General features: G+C 38.8%; 2 protein-coding genes across 2 annotated transcripts; one reads left to right on the top strand and one right to left on the bottom strand.

The window, feature by feature from the left end:
• Positions 1-8: 8 nt before the first annotated feature.
• LOC136678296 (tRNA (32-2'-O)-methyltransferase regulator THADA-like) lies at positions 9-23,551 on the bottom strand. The gene is made up of 31 exons (XM_066656298.1): positions 23,256-23,551; positions 22,987-23,167; positions 18,945-19,028; positions 18,832-18,859; positions 18,303-18,451; positions 18,081-18,203; positions 17,053-17,173; positions 16,574-16,716; positions 16,017-16,101; positions 15,755-15,891; positions 15,381-15,578; positions 14,308-15,022; positions 13,064-13,216; positions 12,777-12,886; positions 12,466-12,626; positions 11,967-12,121; positions 11,669-11,827; positions 11,413-11,570; positions 10,516-10,647; positions 10,252-10,356; positions 9,746-9,946; positions 9,436-9,586; positions 8,874-9,111; positions 8,332-8,571; positions 7,426-7,630; positions 6,577-6,765; positions 5,002-5,249; positions 2,602-2,772; positions 1,926-2,192; positions 1,465-1,667; positions 9-1,098 (listed from the first exon to the last, which is right to left on the bottom strand). The coding sequence occupies exons 1-31, from the start codon at positions 23,384-23,386 to the stop codon at positions 863-865; spliced, it is 5,577 nt and encodes a 1,858-aa protein (XP_066512395.1). The 5' UTR covers positions 23,387-23,551; the 3' UTR covers positions 9-862.
• Positions 23,061-26,613, top strand: LOC136678295 (retinol dehydrogenase 11-like). Its single transcript, XM_066656296.1, has 5 exons — positions 23,061-23,183; positions 23,437-23,860; positions 24,205-24,447; positions 24,700-25,002; positions 25,921-26,613. The coding sequence occupies exons 2-5, from the start codon at positions 23,740-23,742 to the stop codon at positions 26,178-26,180; spliced, it is 927 nt and encodes a 308-aa protein (XP_066512393.1). The 5' UTR covers positions 23,061-23,183; positions 23,437-23,739; the 3' UTR covers positions 26,181-26,613.

Here is a 26,613-nt window from a genome sequence, read left to right as displayed (position 1 = left end):
CTGTACCTTTCTAAAAAATAATGTACCTCTACTGTAACTGAAATGCTTGTTAAAAAACATAACATACTGTCACAACACGATTATCCACTAAAACAATTCTATTTATTGTAGTTTACATTTATTGTACAAGCAATCCAAACACACAGATAAATAACATGATAAACAAAGTCAAATATAAAATAAGAAATAATTCACAATTAAAAGGGGACTTTTACTGACTCTTCAAAATTGTGATATGATTTATTTTTTGTTCTAGAAAAATCTAAAATTATTCACATTAGTTGTGATAGGCATTTCAAACTACACTGAATGATAAATACATCCTAAACATTATTTTTCACAAACATTTAAAAAATAGGTGGGGTATTCCTTTAGAACAAATTAAAATCTATACTTAGGTATAAAAAAACAGATACACACTCTTAAAACATCATATTATGATGATAATTAAAGTGCATATGCATAAAGATATGCTACGTTACATATGTGGGCTTTTCACTTTATTCAAAATGAAAAAGACCTCACACAGGAATAGAACCTAGTATTCAATATGCTGTTTAATGAAAAAGAAGAAAAAACAAACAAAGTGTGCACTGGCCTGCTTTCACAATAATGTTATCCTGCTTCAGCTTCATTGACGTCTGTTTGTCCTTACTCTGTGTGCAGGAGACACAGCAACACTGCAGCTGCTTCACTACTACATTCACTAACATTTTGTACTTGCAGAATGGCTTGGCTAACCTGGCAACCCTTATTATATAAATAAGAAATAAATCAGGTCACTTCAAAACGGCTTCTTCACAACCAAACACAGGGTGAAAACTGTGCCATCATCTCTGCCGTGCTGATCATTTAATCACAATCATTCTGTCACTGAGTTGATGAAGATGTTGGACAGGAAGACTCCAGTCATGCTCAGTTTTGTGTGTAAAGCCAGAAGGTCCTGAGCTAAAGTCAAGGGGTCAAGCAGGGCGTAGAGTTTGTCAGAGACTCTGAGGAGCTGCAGGAGGAAAGCAGCTCTGGCAAACAGGCCACAAAGATTGCCATGGAAACGTGGCTTCATCAGCACACTCAGCCAATCAGGATCCAGTGTGTCACCTAGACAAACACACAAGAGGCTCATTCTCAATCTAATCACACTCACCATGTGTAAACTTCTCTTTAACCATTGATTTCTCTGATCTATGATATAAAATAACAATAAAAACATTCATTATGAGATCTTACACCATCACTGTAACAAAACTGTATACAGAGGTATGCAAAGTGTTGAATATACTTTGTGATTTGGTGGCAATTTTTACTTGGGAAATGTTTGTGGCCACTGGAAAACTAAAGGGAAATAAAAACCTGTAATTCTGTCAAACAGATCAGACTGAGGGGTTCAACACTGAAGCAGAATGTTACACCTCATGCTTGCTTTAGGCTCTGCACAATAACTGATATATGATGAGCAGTAATTACCTAACTGAAGCTTCATGCAGACGTCGAGGTTCTCCCTGACAGAAGCTACATTCTGACTCGCCCACTGGTCAAGACCCTCTGCGAGAGAAGAGGATTCTGGGTAGCGTTTTGCCAGGCAAATCAGATATGGCAGCACAGTCTCTGAGATGACGGAGGGCTCCAAAAACACATTTGCTTCATCCTGCTCATACAGACTGCTGCATCTGGACAGTAAACAGAACATAAGCAACTCCAGCTGACTGAATAAACTGACACAGCTGTGTACATCCAGATGCACACAGCATTAGTAAACAATAGGTTTACATAAATTTAAAAATTAAAGAAATTCTGATCATATTCTGTTATACTGGCCCCACCCATTTACACAAAAAAGAGAGACGTCACAATACTTGTGCAATTTACAGAACTACTCAGACAAAATGTAGTAGGTCGAGCATGAATGTGAATGGTGTGGGACTCACTGTGTGTGTTTAGCCTCCTGCAGTATTATACTAAGATCACACTCTGGAAGGTGACACACCAGAGCCTCTAGAGTGCCCTCACTATCCCAAAATTCCCTGAGCAGCAGGTCCAGCAGTGAAGATAGTGATTGGTTGACCTGCAGCAGGAAACAACTCTGTGAGGAACCGTGTCCTTCAGGCTGGCAGAGGACAGAGGCCAAGACGGCTGCCTTGGTTCTCACTTGCTGACACTCATCCTGAAGCAGATGCACACCTATACTAATCAACCTATTCAAAAACACACAGACACACACAGATCATCTCTACAGACATGGTTCATACGCAGCATACCACGCAGACCACAAAATCTCCATGTTATCAAAGTGCAAACAGATCATTTTAAATGGGCTTGAAGCAGTTTGGTGGAAAGTAGAAGATTCTAAAAACAGTATAAACTGCAGAGTGCACAATGTTGACTTATTAGCCTTGGCATGACAAACAAACAAGTTGGAATAGACAAAAGAGCATCACCAGCAGAACAGTTGTATAGATTTTTGGTTTTGTAAGTCAACATTTGGTATTCTATCCCTTTTGGCCTGTCATTCCCAACCTCAGTGCAGAATGAACCCATGACTAGTGTCAGGACCATTTAACTTCAGGTGAATTAATTTGGAAGTGTTTGTCAAAAGAAACTCACCTTATGCTTAAGGTCTTTAGAGCTGGGACATTCCTTAGGCTCCTGATCACCACTGCAGCTCCACTCATGGATAGAGCCTGAGCACAGGCCAGACGAAGTGCCTCAGTGGCCTCTGCGTGACTGTGTTTCTCCAATAACACACACCAGCGCTGGAGCAGGGTCAGGTTCATGCTGAAATGCATACACAGATAGGTTATGTATTATTATTAGATGGTTATTGTGAATGATATAATTGATAAATAAGAGGGAAGAGTCAGCGTATTTATGGCTGCACATTCTCTGAGTGTCTTTTTAAGGTGGAAGGATAAAGAAATAAAAAGAAAGAGCTGTGGGTTTTTTCAAGTCAGCAAGAGTAGAGATTTCCAGTCTCACAAAGGTAAAAGCATTAAGCACTGTATAGCTCATTGTGACTGGTGATTTATCACCAATTTTTGTTTTTTCACAACTCTGCAAACTCCTTAATAGTCTAATTTTTCTGAAATTTCAGAAAATTATATATATCTGAAATATTAACTTCAGTTTGGGATTTTTCCCCATGCAAGTGAATGATGTCATATTTAATGTTAGAGCTAGACAATATGGCCAAAATTTATATCACAATATATTTCTTAATTTCATTCAATACAATATAGTTCTGATACTGATATGAATAATAAAAAAGCCACAGAAAAACTGCCAAGAACTGAAAGAAACATGACACTACCATCAAAATGTCAATGTCAATTATTATTTTTAAACTGACTTTAAAATTTAGTCAGTTTAGTTTCAATGAACTAACGGCGGTGCCTTGTAATGACCTTCAGTCAGTGACAGACGCTGTAAATACTGTATTGAAATACTGAAAATGTGTGTAAAAACATATCGTTGTTATTAAAATGTTATATCAGGATATCAGGTTTTTTGCCTTTTGCCACATTTCAGGCTTCAAACATAGATAGATATAAATTTTTTATGAAGAATCAACAAGTGGGACACAATCGTGACGTGGAATGAAATTTATTGGATGTGTCAAACTTTATTAACAAATAAAAAACTGAAAAATGGGGCGTGCAATATTATTCGGTCCCCTTGCGTTAATACTTTGTACCTTTTTCTTGCAAAACAGCTCGAGCTCAGTGAGAGTGGATGGAGAGCGTTTGTGAACAGCAGTCTTCAGCTCTTTCCACAGATTCTCTGTTGGATTCAGGTCTGGACTTTGACTTGGCCATTCCCACACCTGGATACGTTTATTAGTGAACTATTCCGTTGTAGATTTGGCTTTATGTTTTAGATCATTGTCTTGTTGGAAGATAGATCTCTGTCCCAGTCTCAGGTCTCTAACAGGTTTTCTTCCAGAATGGTCCTGTATTTGGCCCCATCCATCTTCTCATCAATTTTGACCATCTTCCCTGTCTCTGCTGACAAAAAGCAGGCCCAAACCATGATGCTGCCACCACCATGTTTGACAGTGGGGATGGTGTGTTCAGGATAATGAGCTGTGTTGCTTTTACGCCAAACATATCGTTTTCCATTGTGGCCAAACTGTTCAATTTTGATTTCATCTGACCAGAGCACCTTCTTCCACATGTTTGGTGTGTCTCCCAGGTGGCTTGTGGGAAACTTTAAATGAGACTTTTTATGGATATCTTTGAGAAATGGCTTTCTTCTTGCCACTCTTCCATAAAGGCCAGATTGGTGCAGTGTACAACTGATTGTTGTCCTATGGACAGACTCTCCCACCTCAGCTATAGATCTCTGCAGTTCATCCAGAGTGATCATGGGCCTCTTGGCTCCATCTCTGATCAGTCTTCTCCTTGTTCGAGATGAAAGTTTAGAGGGTCAGCCGGGTCTTGCTAGATTTGCAGTGGTCTGATACTCCTTCCATTTCAATATGATTGCTTGCACAGTGCTCCTTGGGATGTTTAAAGCTTGGGAAATCTTTTTGTATCCAAATCGAGCTTTAAACTTTATTATTTGTTAAAAAGGGTTGACACATCCAATAAATTTCATTCCACTTCATGATTGTGTCCCACTTGTGGTTGATTCTTGACAAAAATTAAAAATTTTATATCTTTATGTTTGAAGCCTGAAATGTGGCAAAAGGTTGAAAAGTTCAAGGCCCTATGTACAGCCCTATCTAATGTCTCTACAAACTGTATATATGTAAATAAAGGAATATTTTGTTTAGGAAATTAAATAAATGAAATTTTGGACCATGCTGTACATAAAAATGAGAAAATACTGAAATTAAGTAAGTAAGAATATTGATCACAGAATAAGAAATTTAACGTGAAAATGAATTATTATATTCCACAAAACATAGTCTTTTTTTATAGCTGTTTTCACCAACATGGTGTAAAGTATATTCTCTTTGTGTATCTTAATATAATAACACATTGCAACCTCTAGCCTACAAGTCACCTTTGAGAAAGAAGCAGACTGACAGCACACAGAGCCTGTGAGAGAAGCTCTGGACCTCCTCTATTGTCCTGCAGATCGTCCAGTAATATCTCCACACAGTGCTGCAGTCCTGCTTCCTCTGCCTCAGAGAGAGGAGGCCCAGGCTTGGTTACAGCCAAAACATCTGGGCTCAGGACTTCCACCAGTGATGCTAAATACGCTCGTCTGTATTCAACATCCTGATCCAACAGCGCCTCCTTCAGGTTGTCCTGCGCACAGCATTCATATTTGTCAAAGCGTTTAAGCAAGTTTTCTTTATCTGACCTGGAATTAATGTTCACATAAATCATTTTGATGACAGACAGCAGTTTGGATTATTAGTTACTTCTGAGCAACTGTCTGCAAGCATGTTTGTCCAATTTATAACAGTGGAGGAAGGTAAATTGCTCATAGTGGACACTGTGATTCATCGTATAATTATATGTAGCAAACCACTTTAGCTCGACCACACAGTAAGCCATTTCACAACATTATTTCAGATTGAAATAATTCTACAAAATGGATTGAAACCGTTTTAGAGACTGTGGCGAGAGATGTACAACCCAGATAAGCTTTATTATATATAAGCCATTAGTCAAGCTAGGTGTGTGTGTGTTTGGTTCACCGTAGTTCACCGTAAACATTTCATTCACAATAGAAGCAGGGCATAAAGGTCTGCCAGGACCAAGCCTGTTCTGTAGTTAAGGATTACTTAAAACAATGCCTGCCCTAAAACACCCTAATCAGGCAAGAACACAAGCAGAGTATCAAAGACTGCTAGCATGATTTAAACCCCTCTGAGTAATGTAATACAGTAGATCTTTATAGCCTTCATTTCCTTCCATTGTGTTGGATTAAATAATGAGCAGAACTGGAATGCCACATGCAACAGAGCTTACCACAGTCAATCAAAGGACCTTTATACAACCAAAACCTAGGGATCAAAATGCACCCTTCATTTGCAAAGTATAGATCAGGGGTACTCAAATAGAAATAATGAGGGCCACAATTTTTTTGTCAATGACTCAAGGGGCCATTTATTGGGACCGTGTATGATAACGTATCATAACAATATAACGTATAACATTTATATATAACATTATGATGTTATATATATATATATATTTATATAAAACATATTAAGCACATAGGGCGAGTACTGGACGTTGGTAGAAAGAACGCAAATCTTTCTGTCCATTCTGGCTGGAACTGGCGGTTTTCGCTGTCCAGTTCTTTTTGGGGCAAATTTCGGGCATGTCATTATTGCTCCGGTCGGTAAACGTGTTGCTGCTGCTGAGCCAGAGAGTGACTGTCTCGTTTCCAAGGGCTTTACTGCTATCTGTTTATTGTTGCCATGGAGGCAATCCCTAGCCTCGTCTTGAGATCGCGGTGCGCGATTTCAAAATAAGAGCGGACAGCGCGATTGAAAAAAAATCATAATTAAAGAAAAAAAAACTTTTCAAAACAGCTCGCGGGCCAGAAATAGATGCCCGGAGGCCGCTATTTGAGTATGGGGGGTATAGGTAGATATTACATTAGGTGATATTTTATGCTTACCTGCATTGTTCTCACCAGTACCTTCTGTAGGCTGGTCTTTTTCCAGCTCTGCCCCTCTTTTATCCACTTAATCAATGAAAGTTGTACAACTGTACTTTCATTGGACAGATTCTGCCACACTTTCCAAGCCCACTCTGGCTGTTCACACAGGAATTGCACTGCACTTTGGTGAAAGGAGACGGAGCCAAGCTGAATACAAAAGAAAGCAGAGAATGTCAAGGTAGAAGAATGTATGTTTGTTAAAACAGAGTAAACACTCCATATGTAGAGGTTTTAAGCTCCTAGACAGCCAGAAGCAATACAAAAGCATTCAAAAGTTAGGAATCAATGTTTTCATTAATATTCGATGACCAGGTACTGAAAAAGTTCTGTGCTGAACTGATGGCAATCCAGCCATGTGACGGTTAGTGGTGTGAGGTACTGATGTTGGAGATTAGCACTGTTACACAAATGGCATGCCAACTCATTTCAAAATATTTCAGATCACTCTAGAGAACGCAGTTCCACTGCTCCACAGCCCAGTGTTTGGAGCAAAAAAGTAGGAGCAGAATTCCAAGCACTAATCTCTGATGTCTAGAGTGTCACAATAAGCTCTCTTATTAGGCTATATGTGAGTTGGAATGCTGATTAGACAGATGCCTATGTAGGCAGTGGTTAATCAGACACATCATTAAGTGCTGAGGCACAAATCATAATGTGATTCTGTAAATAAAATAACAATTATTTATATGACAAGTGAATCCAGAATTTTGAACACAGACATATGTGTCGTAACGTGAATGTTTAATTCATAATCTCAGAAGTAGTCCGAAAGCTAAATATAAAGAAATACATTTTTAAAATGGGTACCTCCAGTGTGTGTGGAGCTCGGTGTATCTCCTCCAACAGCAGAGAGCACAGCTGAGAAAGGGAAGTCTTTGAGCAGTTGTCTCTCAGCAGCTTCAGCACCGACACAAACTCCTGTTGAACTAGAGGACAGCGCCGTGGAGGGGAAACAAGCCAAATCCGAGCCTCCAAACCCTCCACCACATCAGAGAGAGAGGACACACAGACGCTGAAATAGAAACAGTGATTCAGACCTATAGTTGCTATTGTTGTATGTAAAACTGTGGACATCCATGTAAAATAATGTTTCACTAAAGCCAATAAAGTAAACACAACCTCTACATGTATTATATCTTTTGTACATGTCATTTTTTATACTTTCCAAAGATGTTTCACAACAAGACAGCAAATAAAAAGCACATATACATTTATAAGTACAGAACTGTAGAAGGTAGAGCACGTGTACTTATTTAATTACAACATCAGCTAAACATGTATTTAGACAGGGTGCCAAACCTTTGCACACAAGTCTTGCAATGGATATGCTTTACCTCTTCTTTGCAAAAATACATGGCAAAAATTAACAGTATACAAAGTATGGTATTAATTCTGCAGTTTGTGATTTTCAGAAATTAATAATATGATTGAATACTGATACTGAAACATGGGGTGCGAAAGTTTTAACTGTGACACTATTTAGAACTTAAAAGATAGTCTTGTCGTTATCTTAAGGTTACATGTATCCGATGCTAAATGTGACCTGCTTTACTGTATTTATACTTTATATTGCTGTACAATCTAGTGAATCAATGTGAATTTATAGGTTTGGCTCAACGCCACCTTTACTTGGCAGTTAAAGCAGCCTAATGTTTAAAGAAGTGGGACTGGGAACAGAAAGTGGCCAACCCTAAATCTGTATGCTGTTCTCACTTGTTAGTCTGTAGTGCCCTGAGCAGTATGGCCTTTATCTGCAGGAGCTGGCCATGAATGAGGTTGTGACAGCATGGACTGTCCTTTGACTGCGGCAGTCCTCCCACCAGCCGCAGGACGCTGGCCAGATACTCTGTGGGTGGTATCATTGCAACCAGGGCTCTGGATGACATCACTCTAACTGCATAGAGAGGACTAGCAGCTAACTGCAGCAACAGAGGCAGGAAGTCTGACAGAGTGCTAAGAAAAAGATAAGAAAATCATTCTCAATCAATAATACCTCAGTTTTCAAATTTCCTGCTAAATTTCTCTAAAGGCCTTTCCAACATTACGGAATGCAACAGAGGAAGAGGCTGGTGCCAGTCTGAAAGTCAAAGTCCACTGAAAGTCATACATTATTTCAATACAGTTCTTTTAATAATATAATCTAATAATAAAAAGGAAAAAAATTTATTTACAACTATTGACATAAGTGGTGATGCCTAACTTAGTAAAGGTAAATGCATCCCCAAATATAGAAACATGGTTTCTGTTACTCATACTGTGTTTGCTCCTGGGCTCCAGGCTGAAGCTTGGCCAGCAGTGTGAGGACAGGGTAAAGGGAAGGATGAAGGCTCAGTCTACCCTCGTGTAAATCTGCAGCTGCACTCTCTAGCGCCCCTTGGAGGAAGGGCTGAAGGTCAGGGTAATGGCTGAAGAAGGCAGTTGGAGATATACAGTGCTGTGCAGAGACTTCCTCACCAGCTGGTCGCTGGCCCAACATACGAGAACAGAGAGAACCTGGCAAACAAAAGGTCAAGTTTACTAGAAAAATAACCAAAAAGCTAATTCATTCAATATAAAGCCTATATTCACTGTGTTTCAAGCATTTTAAACATTATCTATAGACAAACATAAAAACACATGCTTTTTTTCTATTAATTCACACCCTGCAGGAGAACCAAGATTCAGATAAGTTTGCCGTAGTGTCCTGTGGGATTCATCAAAAAAAGAAAAATACACTGTTTTCAAGACAGATAGATGATTGTAACAGTATGCCCATAGAACACATTTTTCTGTAAAACAGATACTACTGCCATCATTAAGGAAGAAGGTCTTGCATACTGTAGAGTTGGAGTGCTGCATTTCTCATGGCCCAGCATGGGGAGCTAAGCAGTGTGAGAGACAACATGGTGATAGAAGATGCATACTGAAGAATATTCAAACCCAAACTGGAACCCCTCACCAGAGTCTGCAAAGTGTGAACTGCACACACCTGGGGGGAGTGGAGAGAGGGAGAGAGAGAGAGGGGGGTAGTAGAAAGAGAAAGAGAGAGAGCAAGAAAAATATAGTAAGCCAGGCTCATGCCTCTGTATATGAATATATGGCCTGTATATAGCCTGTTTAATAACTTCAATGGTGAAAGGGCCTGTACCTGAGGAAGGTCCACAGTCTGATCCCAGTCCTGAGGCAGAGGGGACCTTGCTGTTTCTAAAAGAGTGTTTACACTGTGTGCCAGAAGAGGGCGAGAGGTGCTATTTTCCTCTGCAGCTAAAACACTGAGGATGAGCATGGGCAGCCCTGCTGCTCGCCTTGTCACTGAGGTAGCACGCGGAGCCTGAAGAACGCTTAGACCCTGAATACATGGTGTGAAGTAATAAAGCAAAAAACAGAAAAAATGAAGAAATAATTTTTCAAAGGATTCACCACACAGTATTTTATATTTTAGTGTTAGAACCACTAGGGCATGAAAAATACCACAATCAGTACTAACGCCGTTTTTTGAGGAACAAACAAATTCCACAACCATTAATAAAAAGTAATTTCAATGTCTTCAACATCATGAATGTATTTTAAATCGTAAGAATGTGGAACAATCACATGGGACATGCCATTCTCATACTAAGCATATGTAAGCCACAGCTGTATTTGGTAAATTACCTGCTGTAGCATATTTCCAGGAATGGCTCGGAGCTGTGGATCATAGCTGGTGAGGAGGGCAGAGCAAAACTTAATGAATCCAATACAACAGCCTTCCACTGCCCCCTGCAGGACACAAAAAGAGTAACAGGGTTATAATAGCTAAACTGTTGTGTAGAGTTGCCGACAAAAAGATATATGATATGTAAGCCATAACAGTTTTACAGTTAGATCTCAAGATCTTAAGCTAGATATCAAAATTAAGTCAAACCTGATCACACTTACCCAATGTCTACATTTGAGAATAATGTCCTTAAACAATTTTGAAGCCCTTCGTAATTCTTCTACAGTAAGCAAGTGTGTTTCCTTACAGGACAGAATTCTCTCCACCAGCAAGCCCAGAAAAATCCCTATTTCCTGTAAATGGAAAAAAAAATCATATTGTCATTGTTGGGAAAAATGCTTGTAAAACTTTGTTTTTGATGTTTTTCTTTTCTTATATTATTTGAAATAAATGTCAGTTTAAGCTGCATTCAAATTTCACGAATAAAGCAATAGACATCTTCTAAAATGCCTTGGAATAGATTCCTTTTCAAATGTATGAGGATTCATCTATTCCATTGTAATGTTTCTATTTTGCAGATTTATGTCACAACAGTGACAACATATAAGTGAAAAAGGAGCAAGTGGACAACAGCAATTTGGCTTGAAATGTGCCGGAACCAGAGGAAACTCAAAGCCCTCTATTTCATTACCAGGTTGAGTTACGCTGACCAACACAAACTCCACCACACACCACATACCAAGCCACACAACGCATAAAACAACCCCCCCCCCCTTTTTTTTTCCTAAAAAAACAAAAAAACAAAAAAAAAACCACAAACTAAAAAAAGGGTGACTGCAGAGCATGCTGGGAGCTCCCCATCATCTCCCTGGCCCCTCCCACACACAGCACCGCCACAATATAATTTAAATATCAGATGCTCCAATGATATAATCTGATATTTTACTATGCTCCTAAGCATTTTAAAGTCTGCATATCATTCCTGTAAAGTCAGTAAAGAATATCTGGATTCAACATGGCAACTTAATCCATTTAAACTGATCATAACATGTCTTCTAATTGAAATGTTTCAGCTTATTAAATCTTTAGCAGAACTTCTTTCATTTCCAAACATCTACCTTCAGAGTGACCCAGCAGCAAGTCAGAATCAGACTGTGCTCTTCAGACAGCAGCACATTCTCCTCCCCATCTTCATCAAGTTGCACGCCTTCTGAAGCTCCCTGGCCAATCAGAGAGCTAATGGCATTTCCCATATCACAAAATGAGGGTGGTACTTCTGGAATCGAGAAAAATGTAAACTTTCATTACAGGAGGCAACCAAACTTTATCAAATATTTCCTCAACAGACTGAAACCTCTCTCAGCCAGAATGTACCTTTGTCATCAGTGTGGTGGTCTCCATAGAGCACACCCAGTAAGAGTAGAGTGATCTTCTCTAGCAGAGATAGTATATGTACAGTAACACTGTGGTCCAATCCTTCAGTTATAGCTCCAGGCACTTCCAGCAGACATCTCTGCAGAGCACTAACAACACCTACCAATATGCAATTACACATAAAATATCACTGAATTTTCCATGTGACATTAATAATAAACTACAATGAAATATTATCTGTAACAGAACATGTTTGGAAAGTACACACACAGACAAACAAACAAAATAGTTGTGTTACCATGTAGAGGTGAGGAACGTGCAGCAAGAAGCATGTCCTCTTTGGCAGTAACGTAGTGTTGTTCCAAGCTTTTCAGCAGGTGTCCAATGAGTTTGGCTGACTGCACCTCATGTTGCTTCCCACATTCTGCTACCAGACCGTTCAGAGATGCACACCTAAAACCCACAAGAAGCTTTATGAGCACCTTAAACAGTAGTGTTTTCCGAAAAATTAAGTAGTCTATCATTAATACAATTGGAAATAAAAATATTATTTACGTGGATCAACAAGAAAAATACAAAAGTGGGTTTTATTTCAATCATAACACACCACGACAAACAATATGACAGATCAGAACGATGCAATGGCTGACTTCTCAATGTCTTAGAAGAAGCATGTGCTAACCATTATACTATAATCATATGATTAAGGGAGAGTGTAACTAGTGAATGGAACTGGCTATAAATTAATACAAAAATAAAATTGGGCAGAAAAAAAAAAAACAAAAACAAAAACTCACTTCTGTAGTAGCAGTTTGACAATCAGAGCACCCATCTGGGCCTCCTGTACACGTGGACTTTGGAGCAGACTCTGTGCTCGACTCAAGAGCACACTGACCACATCACCCTGGAGAGAGCATGGAAAAAACCTCACCAGCAAATCAGCCACCTGCTCGCGGATCTACAATAAAGAGAGAAATACGTTTTGCTGGATGACAAAGGAATATTAACTACTTATTTATCTCTGTCTCTAAAAAAAATGATAAACCCTACAATTTCACATTTTTAGTTCATACTGTACTAATTTGAATTTCTTTTATTATACTTGCACCTCATTCGTTGAATCTTCCAAATTGCTAATCAGGACCAACTGTCTTGACCTGGAGAAGAAATCCCACTTTCCCCTATCTCTTGCCCAGTTTATCAAAGCAGACATGTTAGCTGAAAAAGAAAAGGAATGTGTTTTTGACAGATCAAGGATCACCATATAAAGAGGGGAACAATGACAAGAGCAGAATTGTAATGTAGCTGAATTAAATAAATATAGCTGCTAAGGCATACCAAAATTAACTGAACAATTAACCAATTTAATAAGGAGCTGATAAAGAAAAACTTTACCTGGTGGCTGACCTTTTTTCCTGTCTGGACTCCAGCAATCTGAGTAGGTTTCAAGGACAGCATTTAATAGCAGCAAAGCTGTCTTCTTCCTCTGGAAGCTATTACCAGGAACCAAGTAGGTCAATGGTAAATATGCCAGCCAGTCTACAAAGTCTGAGGAAGGATACTATACATCAGCTTACACCGTCATATCCAACCGCAAATTATTTCACATTTGATTTCCACAGTCTTTTGAATGCTAACTGGAATGAAAACTAACAAATAAACTGCTGATCATATGGTCAAAAGTTATTATTCATCATTCATTTATTTTCTACAATCGCTTATCCTACCTGGAATCACTGGGCACAAGGCAGGAACACTCTCTGGAGGTGACTCATACGCACATACACACCTTTGGACACTTGTGAGTGGCCAATCCATCTACCAATGTGTGTTTTTGGAACATGGGAGGAATCCGGAGCTCCCAGAGAAAACCCATGCAGAAACAGAGAGAACACACCTAACTCCTTACAGTCACCCAGAGTGGGAATTGAACCCAAAACCTCCAGGTCCCTGGAGCTGTGTGACTACACTAGCTAAAATTAAATAAACATTCAGATTTTAGGTTAAGCTATTTTCACCTATGTAACATACTTTTGGGGAGGTAGTGTCACAGTCAGACAGCTCCAGGGACCTGGAGGTTGTGGGTTCAAGTCCCACTCCCGGTGACAGTCTGTGAGGAGTTTGGTTTGTTCTCCCCGTGTCTGTGTAGGGTTCCTCCGGGTGCTCCAGCTTCCTCCCACAGTCCAAAAACACATGCTGGTAGGTGGATTGGCGACTCAGATCTTCCATAGGTCCGTAGGTGTAAGTGAATGTCTGAGTGTGTGTCACCCTGCGAATGATTGGCGCCCCCTCCAGGGTGTGTTCCTGTCTTGTGCCCAGTGATACTGGGTAGGCTCACCCGTGACCCTGAATTGGATAAGCGGTTTCAGACAATGAATAACTGAATGAACATACTTTGTATTATTTGTAAATGGTAGTATATAGGTGTCATGACATTTGTGTGATGCTAACCTGTGGCTTAAGCTTGTATTACCTGCTAACTACAGAGCCCTCAAAGCTTCAGTGTAAAAATAAATAAGTAAATATATATCAAAAACTTTACAATTTAATTGGTGACCAGCCATCATTTTAAGAAGTTTGAACATCCTGGACTTCTTCTGCAAAAATAGAAAGCCAAGGTAAATACAGCAGGCCCTTACCTACTCCATATTCAAGCTCCCTCTCTTCTTCCTCACTCAGCACACTTTTTCTTTGACACTTAAGGCTTGCCATGCAGCTGTCTCGAATACGCACCAGGAACTTCTTGACCCCTGCCTGGAGATGCTGGCGGAATGGAGATGACTCACTGTTGAGATTCAGAGGCAGGAAGCCCTTCATGGTGGAGTACTCCATCTGTGTAGGAGTCTCTTTAGTTTTTGGGCTACAGCAGAGAAAGTTGAATGCTGCCAGTCGGACATTGTCATCCAGAGAGGACAGGGCTAACCGTAGTGTATCCATGGCAACAGGGCTTTTTGAAGCCCAAGGTGAATGGCCACTCGAGCTCCGCTGGGCACTCATGATGCAGACCCAGGCTTGGAGGTGTCCTGAGGCAGTGGGGTCCAGAGCACACAGCAGTGTGTCAAAAGCTCCAGGGAAGCAGCGGAGAGTGGAGGGCAGGAGGTAGCTGGACCCATTATTGTGTAGTAAAGTCACATCAGAGGTCAGAGCTGTCAGAACCATTGGCTGCCAAAGTTGAGCCCACTGTTGTGCCAAATACAGCTCAGTAGGTGGGCCATCCTTTGACTGCGCGATGCTAAGTTCCTGTCTCTGTTCTTGAAGGAAGGACTTATAGATTTCAGAGGCACAAGGTGCAAGATAATTGGTGGAGAGGCATTTAAGTATATGACAAGGAAGAGCAGGATACTGTTCCAGAACCTGAAAGAAATAATGCCAGGTTAGTGCCATAGTGCCAATATTTATTTTATAAACTTTCTAGAATACTCAATGCTATGGCTGATACACCGAGGTCAGGGGTATTTCTTTTCTATTTCCAATTAGCTACAGCAGCGTAAACAGTATAGGAACCACTATTATAATGGGAATTTTCTAGGGGACTCTCCTGCACAATTTCAGGTATAGTCTGCCTCAACTCACATAATAAAGCTCAAGAAGATGTCAGAAATGAGCTGATCAGATATGTTGGAGCACTGAACATTTGAAATGCTCAGACCAGTTACACCAGGGGACTGATTAAAAACAAAAGATGAAAACCATGGTTGTACGTAAAACTCACCTTATCTGTTCCTACATATGGCAGAAGGGCACTGAGAGGTGAGTATTTAGCCTTGGACTCCCATGGCAACTCAGCGATTCTTTGCAGTAATTCCACATAAAGCGATTTTTCAGAGTCCCCAGAATGTTGGCAGTCCAGATCATAGATTTCCAGAAACAGCGAGAAGGCAGAGCGCACTGAATCAGAAATGCCTTCTACCTGTATATATACACATGGAGAAAACTAATAATATTTATTACTATCATAAGTAAATAATTACCATGGTGTCAGTGATGTGTAGGGCTTCATCAGTGGCAGTATAAACACATACTTTGATGAATTTATCTGTATGCATCAGCAAATCTCACAAAAACATTGATGTCCCTGTGTCTTACCGGACTCTCTGCATTATTCCAAATGATTTGCGCGAGTGTGTGTCGCAGACTTGAGCCTTGTCCCAGTAAAGGAGCATCAATCATCTCTGAAATCTCCAGGAGACACTCTTTCAAGCTTTTCAGCCACATGATAAACACTGTAATCAAAAAGACATACATTTAACAGACCTGTTTTTTTGCAAAAACACACAGGAAACCAAAGGTAAATAAAGGTTGCACAGTGCAGTACCAGGCAAACACAGTAAAGTACACAGTTCAGTACCTTGAAACACATGGTATTGGTAATTCAGTTTCTTCTTGTGCAAAGTTGAAATGAGAGGAAATAATCCATCCAGGAGGAGACATGTCTGGAAAAAAATAAAACAGAGAGAACAATATGAGAAGGTGATAGCCGTCAAAGCAAATATCCTCCAACACAGAAAGAAAAGGCAGAATTAAAAGTTTCTGACAGCATGAAGACGACACTGAAGTTCTATATTAAAATGTAGATATTATTTTAGAGAGCTCTACTTCATAAATGCACATTTTTCCATTTTTGATTCACCATAAGAATAATTATTTTCCATTGGCTGTTAATTTTTCCTGCAATGACAATGATTAGTGTATAATCTGAAACAGCAAAGATTGGATTGAGCAGGTCTTTGCACAAATAAGCAATTACTTTACAAGTCCATCGGTGTTGCAATTTTTTTCTAAACTGTCAGTTGCCTCTTATTTATTTATTTTTTTTTTGATGTAGCACTTTGTTCGATATACCTTTTTTTATAAAGAGAGATTTGATCAGTTTTCTCTTTACTAATACAGAATGCTGGTTTGTACCCCATTGTTTGTATGGCGACTGATGAGGATGTCCTTCCTGCAGCAGGTCAGGAGTCCTCTGGCTACAGCCAGTTTTTCTAATCCATCCAGATCTCTGGGACAACAATCTATCTGCAGGCCACCTACTGTCAAACGCCACTGCTCTGGACACACACAAACAAAACAACAACAACAAACAAACACTCAGAAGCAGTATAAGTAAATGTTATTTAATATCTTTACATGATTTCATATGAATGGATCATTTTTAAACTACACAGTATATACTAATATTACAACATTTTTATTCTATAGGCAGAATTTACTTTACTGTTCAATAATAATTATACACATAAAAGCATACATATTTTGTTTTCTAAATGTGTTTAAGTGAATGATGTACAGTCAATGCTATGTTCATATGTATAGTATATGATAAACGGAAGGCCAGATGGCTCTCTTTCACAGTGCTTGTGTGTGTGCGATCTGTTGTAGCTCACCCCTGCTGGAAACCTGCAGCAGACTCCAGGCAGATGAGCCTCCGATCTCACTGTCTGTTGCTGTGGAGATGAGCATGGCAACTGCAGTCCCTGCCAGCAAACGAGTGTCTCTGTTGGAAGTCTGAGACAAATAATAGAGTTTAATTCAATATAATCACACAACAGAAATTAACTGCTATGGTGACACTCGAAAACAAATTTAGACCAAAATCTAAAATACTTCTATGTTGTTGTTTTTTTAATCAAAGAAAGAAGTGTCTACAGACATTTCTAGATTTTCTGAAATCATATTTATACAGCACCTTCATTAGACTATTGGTAAATATTTTGGTAGCAACTACTTGAGGACAATCTCATAAAAAGATCAATCATATAAACTACAATCACAAAACAAATTACAATACTTCTAATGAGGAATCACAATTGCTTAAAAGGAGATAATGACTAATAAATAAACAATAGTTATTAGTGTTATTGCACTCATAGTGATAAAAGTAACAGGTTCTTTTTTATTACTACAATTATATTACCATTTATTAATCCAGATTCAGAATAATAATATTTTGTTAAATTGTTTAAATAATAAATCATTCGCCTTAAAAGGCAAGTTTGAATTTCATGTGACTTTTATTTATAAATTATCTTTATAGTGGAATGTGCTTGGAATAAATTAGGTCCAAAAAACCAAATCCCCAAGTTCAGATATTTACTCAACAAAATAGAAGTGCTGTTTCTCCCTGGATGCAGAATCAGACCTTCAGTTTTCCATGTGTGAAGCAGTGGCTTTATTACAGTATTTTCACTTTGTGAATTCAAAACAATGGAAATGGCTAGCACTGCTGATAACATGGGTTAGTGCTGTGAGACATATACAGGGTGTCAGTCTACTAACTACTATCTTTATTTCCAACAGTGAAACTACAGTTGGATCATTGTAATTATGTTTTAAAGTTTTGCGTCTAAAATATAGCACGCATTTCTCAAGTTCTAAGAATGCAAGGTATGCAGTTCTCGCAGAGAACACTAACCTCTCCTAAGATGATATTCATCAGAAATTCCAGAATCTTTGTCATGGATGGCTCGCCTTGCTGATCACCAAACACCAGGGGTTTGATTCGCTCAGTTAACAGCTGGAACACCTGTAGACACACCTGAAAAACAAGGCATGACCATTCAAACCATTCATCAATACAAAAAATGTCACTTTAAATTAATTAAACAAACATATTCAACAAGGTTCAATGTCTGACCTTGACTGCCTGATAACAGAAAGATCCATTTCTCAGTGCTTCCTCTTTCAAAATAAAAGGGAATAACTCTGCAACTTTATCCAACAGAGATGGACAAGCTTGTCTTAAAGCCTCTTGTCCAAGTGTGCTGTCCTCCAGGAACATACAGACTGTTAAAGGAGATACAAGGGAACACACATCTTGCAAAATAATATTGACATAGCCATACAACAAACAAGTTTTAGTAAATGTTATAGGCTGTTGAGTTATTGTTAGCTATAGTTAGCAAATATTAATTTGTGATTAAAACTGCAATGACAACAAGCCTAACAGCAATAGCAAAATGACTGTTATATTACTGGACAAAATCCATCAGGATAAATCATGACTGCATATAACATCAGTTACAACGTTTATGGCATATGTAATGTTATGTAAAAGGAGCCTTGGAAAGTTTTAAATTCAGAAATACTGGAAAAAACTAAACAAACAAAAAATCCTTAAAAAAAAAATATGTATTTACCAATGAATTAAAATAAGTAACACTTACTTATCTGAAGGTCCTTAAATGACAACACCTGGAAAAGAAGAGTTAACACTATTAATATATCGTATGTTCCATACAACACAAAATCTTAGATCATTGAACACATTTGTCCTTACCTGCTCCTGGTACAGTATAGAAAGGGATTTTTGGACCTCTTCAGAAACAATAGATTGATAAAACTGAGCTAAATGCAGCAGCATCTAAGGAAGGGAAACAAGTCAACGTTATCCAAACCAAACTAAATGTACATGGTCTAGATCAGTGTCTAGTCCAAAACACCAACTGGTTTCTAAATCACACAATTCATCTTCAATCTAACTTGACCTTTAGCTAATGAATGGAGAACAGAACAACAGTATATTGCAGGGGACAAGAAGACTACAGCTATAAAACAATGACCTTATACAAAAGGTAAAAAAAATGGTAATACACTGTGTTACAGTACAAGCTAATTACAAACAAATTGTAAAACCCATAATTATCCCGCCTGCCTAATGTTACTGCCCTCTTCCTTAAGTCCAGTAGTTCACCACACTTATTTATTAGTTAATAGTCTTGAGTTCATAAAAAACACAAACTGACAGTGTAGATAAAATGTTAAAAATAAATAAATAAAAAGGTTGCATTATCATGAAGGTCTATTAGTGGCCCATATTAACTCTTCAAGATAGACATCTATACACCACAAAGCATGATCGCCCCAAATGCTCCATGGACACTGAGGATGGCTACTTGCTGCTCTGGTTGTGTATGTTCACTGCCATGGATGGGTTAAATGCAGATTTAAATTTTCATTTTACAGTTGTGCAATGATCAAGCATTTTACTGATTAACACATTTTTCATACGTGGGAATCTGAAATCTACAGCTATCTGCACGCATGCATTGTAGTTATATGAATTATATAATTCACTATGGAAATGAGGAACTATCTGAATTTCAGACAGAGAAAGACACAATGTGTGACATCAACGTTTCTGAAAATCTCAGTTTCCCTTGTCCACATGAGAACACTATCAAAAGCATATTCAAAAACATCCACGTCTGTTTTCAGCTACATAAAATTCCATTTCTGTGTGGACAAAAAGTAGACAAAAACCTTCATTTTTTAAAATATCTGGTCAGGGTGAGCGATATGGCCCTAATTTTTATCGCCTAATTTTGGCGATAACAATATATTTGGTGATACGGCAAAACACTGAAAATTACTTGTATTTATTTCAAAAACAGACTACAGCAACAAAATAAATTTATAATAAATATTATTATATTAATATTAAATATATTAAATTACATATATTTAATATATATTAACAATATTAAAGGCTTCTTTCATTTCTAACATAATACCATAGTTTATTGTACATCTGAAATTTTAAAATCAAACCACCTCCACAAGCCACTCCACTTTTTTGGAGCAAATTCCTCCACCTCAGAGCCACTTTCCACCACACTTCACTGTGGCTAAATGACTCATGTAAAGAACGTTTTTTTTTTTTTTTTTAAATCGCTTTAAAAAATTATGACAATATTATTGCAACCGATACACTATGGCACAGCCCTAATATCTGATTTAGTGTGGACGGGCTCTGAATCTCAAATGGCTTCCCACTTACTACATAATATACAGCAGAACTACACATGGATTAAATGCCCCCAAAATTCCTACAGATATATTATTAATATCAATCTAATTTTATTTATATAGTGCTTTTCACAACAGAAATTTGTCACAAAGCAGCTTTACAGAGATCTGGGTCCAATATCAATGAAACCCTAAAAACGTTTGGGAATTTAGAGAAAAATAAAAAAAATCTATAAAGATAGCTGTAGGCATGGTCTGTGTCTTGAAGTATTTTTGTATTGATTCTAACAATAAAAGTCAAAATACCACATTTGTCCAACAGAATATTCTTGTAAGGTGGGCTTCTGCATCTAAAAACTGCATTATACAGTAATGTGCTAAATGATATGCCCTTTAATTGGGCACCAAGTGTTTATATGTTCAAAATTACTAACGTTTTAAATTATATATATATATATATATATAAACATTGTGATACTAGCACAAATAAATGCAACATAAAATAAATGTGATTGTGCAGCATGAAATCAGGAAACCAACGTGTGTATGTATCATTCTAAGTAACATTCAAAAGTTTAAACAATAAATAAATAATTAAATAGATAAGTTATTGTATTTGTTACTATAAAGTAAGTTGTTTTCGGAAAAAAAAACCTTTACCTTCCAATTTAAATAAATTAGAATATCATCAAAAAGTTATATATTAGAATATCATAAATCATAAAGTGAAGTAATTATATATATATATATATATATATTCATTTTAAACAGTGTGCTCCATTTGAAGCATTTATTTCTTTTAATGTTGATGATTATGGCTTATAGCCAATAAAACCCCCAAAATCATTATCTCACACATATATCAACACAAAACACCTGCCAAGGTTTCCTAAGGTTTCCCTTTTAAAATGGTCCCATAGTCTGGTTCAGTAGGCTACACAATCATGGGGAAGACTGCTGACTTAACAGATGTCCAGAAGGCAGTCATTGACACCCTCCTGCGAGATATTAATGGAAAGTTGAGTGGAAGGAAAAAGTGTGGTAGAAAAAAGTGCAAAAGCAACAGGGATAACCGCAGCCTTAAAAGAATTGTCAAGAAAAGGCCATTCAAAAAATTGTGGGGAGATTCACAAGGAGTGGACTGCTGTTGGAGTCAGTGCTTCAAGAGCCACCACACACAGATCTATCCAGGACATGGGCTACTACTGTCACATTCCTTGTGTCAAGCCACTCATGACACTTAGACAAGGCTAGAAGCATCTTACCTGGGCCAAGGAGAAAAAGGACTGGACTGTTGCTCAGTGGTCTTGTTTTCAGATTAAAGTAAATATTACATTTCATTTGGAAATCCAGGTCCCAGAGTCTGGAGGAAGAGTGGAGAGGCACACAATCCAAGCTGCTTGAGGTCTAGTGTAAAGTTTCCACAATTAGTGATGGTTTGGGGAGCCATGCCACTTATTGGTGTTGGTCCGCTGTGTTATATTAAGCCCAAAGTCAGCACGATCGTCTACCAGGAAATTTTTGAGCACTTGAGCAGGATTTGGCACCTGTCCACACTGCCAAAAGTACCTGGTTTAATACCACAATATCACTGTGCTTGATTGGCCAGCAAACTTGGCCGTCCTACACCCCATAGAGAATCTATAAGGTATTGTGAAGAGGAAGATGAGAGACACCAGACCCAACAATGCAGATGAGCTGAAGGCCGCTCTTAAAGCAACCTGGTCTTCCATAACACCTCAGCGGTGCCAGAGTCTGATTTCCTCATGCCACTGTGATACAGTAATTCATGCAAAAGGAGTCCCAACAATGTATTGAGTGCATATACTGTACATCATTTTCAGTAGGCCAATATTTCCATCCATCCATTATCTGTAACCGCTTATCTATTTCAGGGTCACGGTGGGTCCAGAGCCTACCTGGAATCATTGGGCGCAAGGCAGGAACACACCCTGGAGGGGGTGCCAGTCCTTCACAGGGCAACACTCACACTCACACCTACGGACACTTTTGAGTCGCCAATCCACCTACCAATGTGTGTTTTTGAACTGTGGGAGGAAACCGGAGCACCCGGAGGAAACCCACACAGACACGTAGAGAACACACCAACTCCTCACAGACAGTCACCCAGAGCGGGAATCGAACCCACAACCTCCAGGTCCCTGGAGCTGTGTGACTGCGACACTACCTGCTGCGCCACCGTGCCGCCCAGGCCAATATTTCTGTATTAAAAATATTTTTTAATTGTTCTTACATAGCTAATATTCTAATTTTCTGATATAATGACTTTTGGGTTTTCATCATTGGCTGTAAGCCAAAATGAATGTAAGTGTCTTTGGGTTTTAGAAAAGCATTATATAAGAATAAATTATTATTATTATTATAATTATTATTATCATCATCATAATCTTCATCATCATCAATATTAAAAGAAATAAACGCTTGAAATAGATGACTCTGTAATGAATCTATATAAAATGTTTCACTTTTTTGATGATATTCTAATTTATTGAGATGCACCTGTACCATGTTCTGACAAAGCAGGGAGCCATAAGAGAGTAGAGAGAACTTGCCTTGTCTATTTTCCTGCAGGCTGAGGCTGTGGAGGCTGTGTCCATCTGCAGTGCCAGAAGGAGCTGAACTAGGCTCAGACGATGATGTTGCTGTAAAGACAGCATTAATGGCGATGGGAAATTCTTCAGTATTTGACAGGCTTCCTCCAGACAACGCTCTTTACTTCTCCTCACTGGACTCCTGTCGGTAAACACAGGTACATTAATACACACCGAAGATAAGAAATGACTGTTATAGTCCTGACTGAAGTTCGAGTTGTTCTACGAACCTCATACTGTCTCTTAGCTTCTGCAAGAAAACACAGAGAGAGTTTTTGACGTGTGGAGCTTCACTGTCCTCTGAAATCACTGAAGCAAGAAGCGCTTCAATCTGACACTCGGTTGAGCTTGAAATAATCATTGCGGACCAAAAATGTAATATGCTTTCCTTCTACTTTTTACTTTCCACAGAAGACCCTCCACACCTTGTTGACTCTGCTCTCCAGTGCTCACCGTTACTGTGCAGCTGTGAGTCAGCGCCCCTACCGTCCTGGATGCCGTCGTTATTCAGAAGCGAAAATGTACAGATAGCATGCAGGCTAAAGGACTCAGTCCATGGTTAATGCTGTATGGGTTGCTGATACTATGAAAACCCAGTAAATTCCCATGTTTGGTAATTTTCCGCAAGCAAATAAAGCATTTATTTAATGTTGGTTCTGAGCTAAACATCGTTCCAGTCTAACTTAGCTATCACTAGCTAACCCTTAGCTCAACATGTATCTTTTATATACAATATTCGCCGCCCTTTCCTTTTTCTTACTCCTAAAATGGATAAAAAGGAGAAAGTACTGTATGGATGTGAAACGACTGGATGGGAAAACGGTTCTTATAACGGGTGAGTAACCGTTATAACTAGTGCTTAATAGCTGCAGTTGAGTCTGGTATGTTTTTGAATGTCTCCACATTAAGCTTGTTAATTTAAATTTGGCTAAGGTTTCTAAAAACACCAGCATATATATCTGTAAAGTCTGAAACACTCCTTATAACTTCAGAGAGAGGAGACTGGGTGTGGGTACACCATCCCTGGTTTAATTTAGACTATGCTTGCAGTAATTACAGTTATCCTTTATAAGCTCCTCTGTACTAATATTAATGTAGCCTAGCTTTACAGAAGCAGATGAAGCATGTCTCAGATATATAGGCATAATCTGTGTTGATCCCGTCTTTTCTGGCTTTTAGGTGGGAACTCTGGCATAGGTAAGGAGACAGCTGTGGCTTTGGCTTTGCGAGGCGCTCGAGTCATCATTGCATGTAGAAACGAAGACAAAGCAAGGAAGGCTGTAAGGGAAATTAAGGCCAGGAGCCACAGTATGAATGTCTTGCATATGGAGGTGGATCTGGCCAACATGAGGTCTATACGAGAATTCAGCAAAACTTTTCTAGAGAAAGAGAAGAGGCTGGATATTCTTATTAATAATGCAGGTGAGTGAAGTGGACATCTCACAAAGGTTTCAGCTGTAACTTTAGAAACTATCAGGGGTCATAGCTGGTTTTGTCCTTATAAACATTGTGCTTACATTCAGTAAATGATTTGAGAAAGCAGAGGAGAGAGCAGACTTGAAGGTGCTCACGTAATATTAACATTTAGATTCTCATTTGCAGTTATTCACACTAAATATTTTAATCACACACTAATATTTGCTACATCTCTGTCTCACTTTCTAAACTGTCCAGGTATGCCCAGTGTCCTGGACTGGACAGATGATAATTTCTCTATGTGTTTTGGTGTGAACCACTTGGGGCATTTTCTCCTGACCAACCTGCTGCTGCCACGACTGAAAGAGAGCTCCCCCAGCCGAGTGATTACTCTCACTTGCTCTAACTACAAGTACCAGAAACTGGATTTTCAGGACCTCAACTACAACCTCTTCCCATTTTTCACATACTGCCGAAGCAAACTCGCCAACATCTACTTTACTCAGGAGCTGGCACGGATGATGGAGGGGAAAGGAGTAACAGCTTATGCAGTACATCCTGGTGAGGCTTTCTTCAGTCAAAATGGCTTCAGTTTTTTTCTCATATATATATATATATAATTTTTTTCTTCATCTGATTGTACAATGCAGCTTTGCTTACTTGAATCTTGAAATGTGGTCACACTGTCTAGAATCAGATCCACCAAAAAAAGCTGATTTCTCCTGCAGTTTCTACAAAGCCATAGTTATGTAGATTTATACTGTCGTTTGAATCCAGAGTTTAATTTTGCATTAATCTGATTAATTCTACATACCTGCAAAAAAAGGCTACTATGTTATCATCAATATTTGGTCTGTAGTTTTCAGTGCCTTGGGGAGACGACCATTTGAGTCCTAAAAATCAGTTAATTAATGTTATACAGTATCTGTTGAAAACACACCGTACCAGTAGAATACAACTTCAATGTGTGTCTGAAATATAGCTCAGTTAATACAATTTATAGTGTATTAAATTTGTAAATTGTAAATCTTCCCATATTTTATAGATAGGTATAGGTCATAGATACAAATGGGTAAATTATGCCAAGTTCTGTCTTTTTCAAATTGGGACTCCAACACCCCTTTCTCCCTTGCATAGTAACCCAGAAATTTTGATTAAATAAATTACTTTAATCAAAGTAATTGTATGCTGTATGTGTGAATGCAAATGTACACATCTGTCCCAGACTTTACTGGGACATTATCTTGCTAGCCCCAAGTACAAAGTCTGGCTAATGTCTGGACATTAGGAAATGAAATTAACCTCAGATTCACTGGCAGAGAGTTGATCCAGCCTCCCAGACTTGTGAAGAATTGACTCTATGGGAGTCACACCTATTTTACCACATAGGACTTTGTTTTTAATAAAGCCCATTTAAAGGCTTCTTAGTTCAGTATCCAACATAATACTGTTTCCTATTCTCTTTCCTACTGTCTCCAGGTTATGTTCAGAGTAACTGGACCGACCACTTCTCATTCCTCTTCCAGCTGCTGATGAAGGTCATCATGTTTATGTTCTTTGTGTCTTGCGAGGTCGGGGCTCAGACAGTTATCCACTGTGCTGTTGCAGACGATGTCGTCACTGACAGTGGTGGTTACTTCAGTGACTGCAGACCAGCCAAGCTACAGGCTTTTGCCAAAGATGCTGGAGTGGCCAAGAAACTATGGGAAGCCAGCGAGAGACTCGTCAAACATGCTTGAGAGCTGACTGATTATTTCTGACTTTTTCTTTGCATAATTTATGGAAACTATTTGACATGGGCTTTGTCCTGAATGAAATTCCATTAATTTCTTCATTGTTAAGCCAATTCTGTATTACTTCAGGGGTGGCACGGTGGTGCAGCAGGTAGTGTCACCGTGTGGGTTTCCTCCAGTGGTCCAAAAACATGTTTGTAGGTGGATTGGTGACTCAAAGTGTCCATAAGTGTGTGTGTGTGTGTGTGTTGCCCTGTGAAGGACTGGTGCCCCCTCCAGGGTGTGTTCATGCCTTGCGCCAAGTGATTCCATGTTGGCTCTGGACCCATCGCGACCTTGAAATGGATAAGCGGTTACAGACAATGAATGAATGTAACACTCCAGGTTCATACTGAAGTCTCTGGCAGGAAGAAAGTCTGTTTATTAGACTAAAATTAAT

This window comes from Hoplias malabaricus, chromosome Y, assembly GCF_029633855.1.
Source record: "Hoplias malabaricus isolate fHopMal1 chromosome Y, fHopMal1.hap1, whole genome shotgun sequence".
Classification (NCBI taxonomy): Eukaryota; Metazoa; Chordata; class Actinopteri; order Characiformes; family Erythrinidae; genus Hoplias; species Hoplias malabaricus.
Note: the sequence above shows the minus strand (reverse complement) of the source record. Positions and strands in the feature narration are given on the sequence as shown.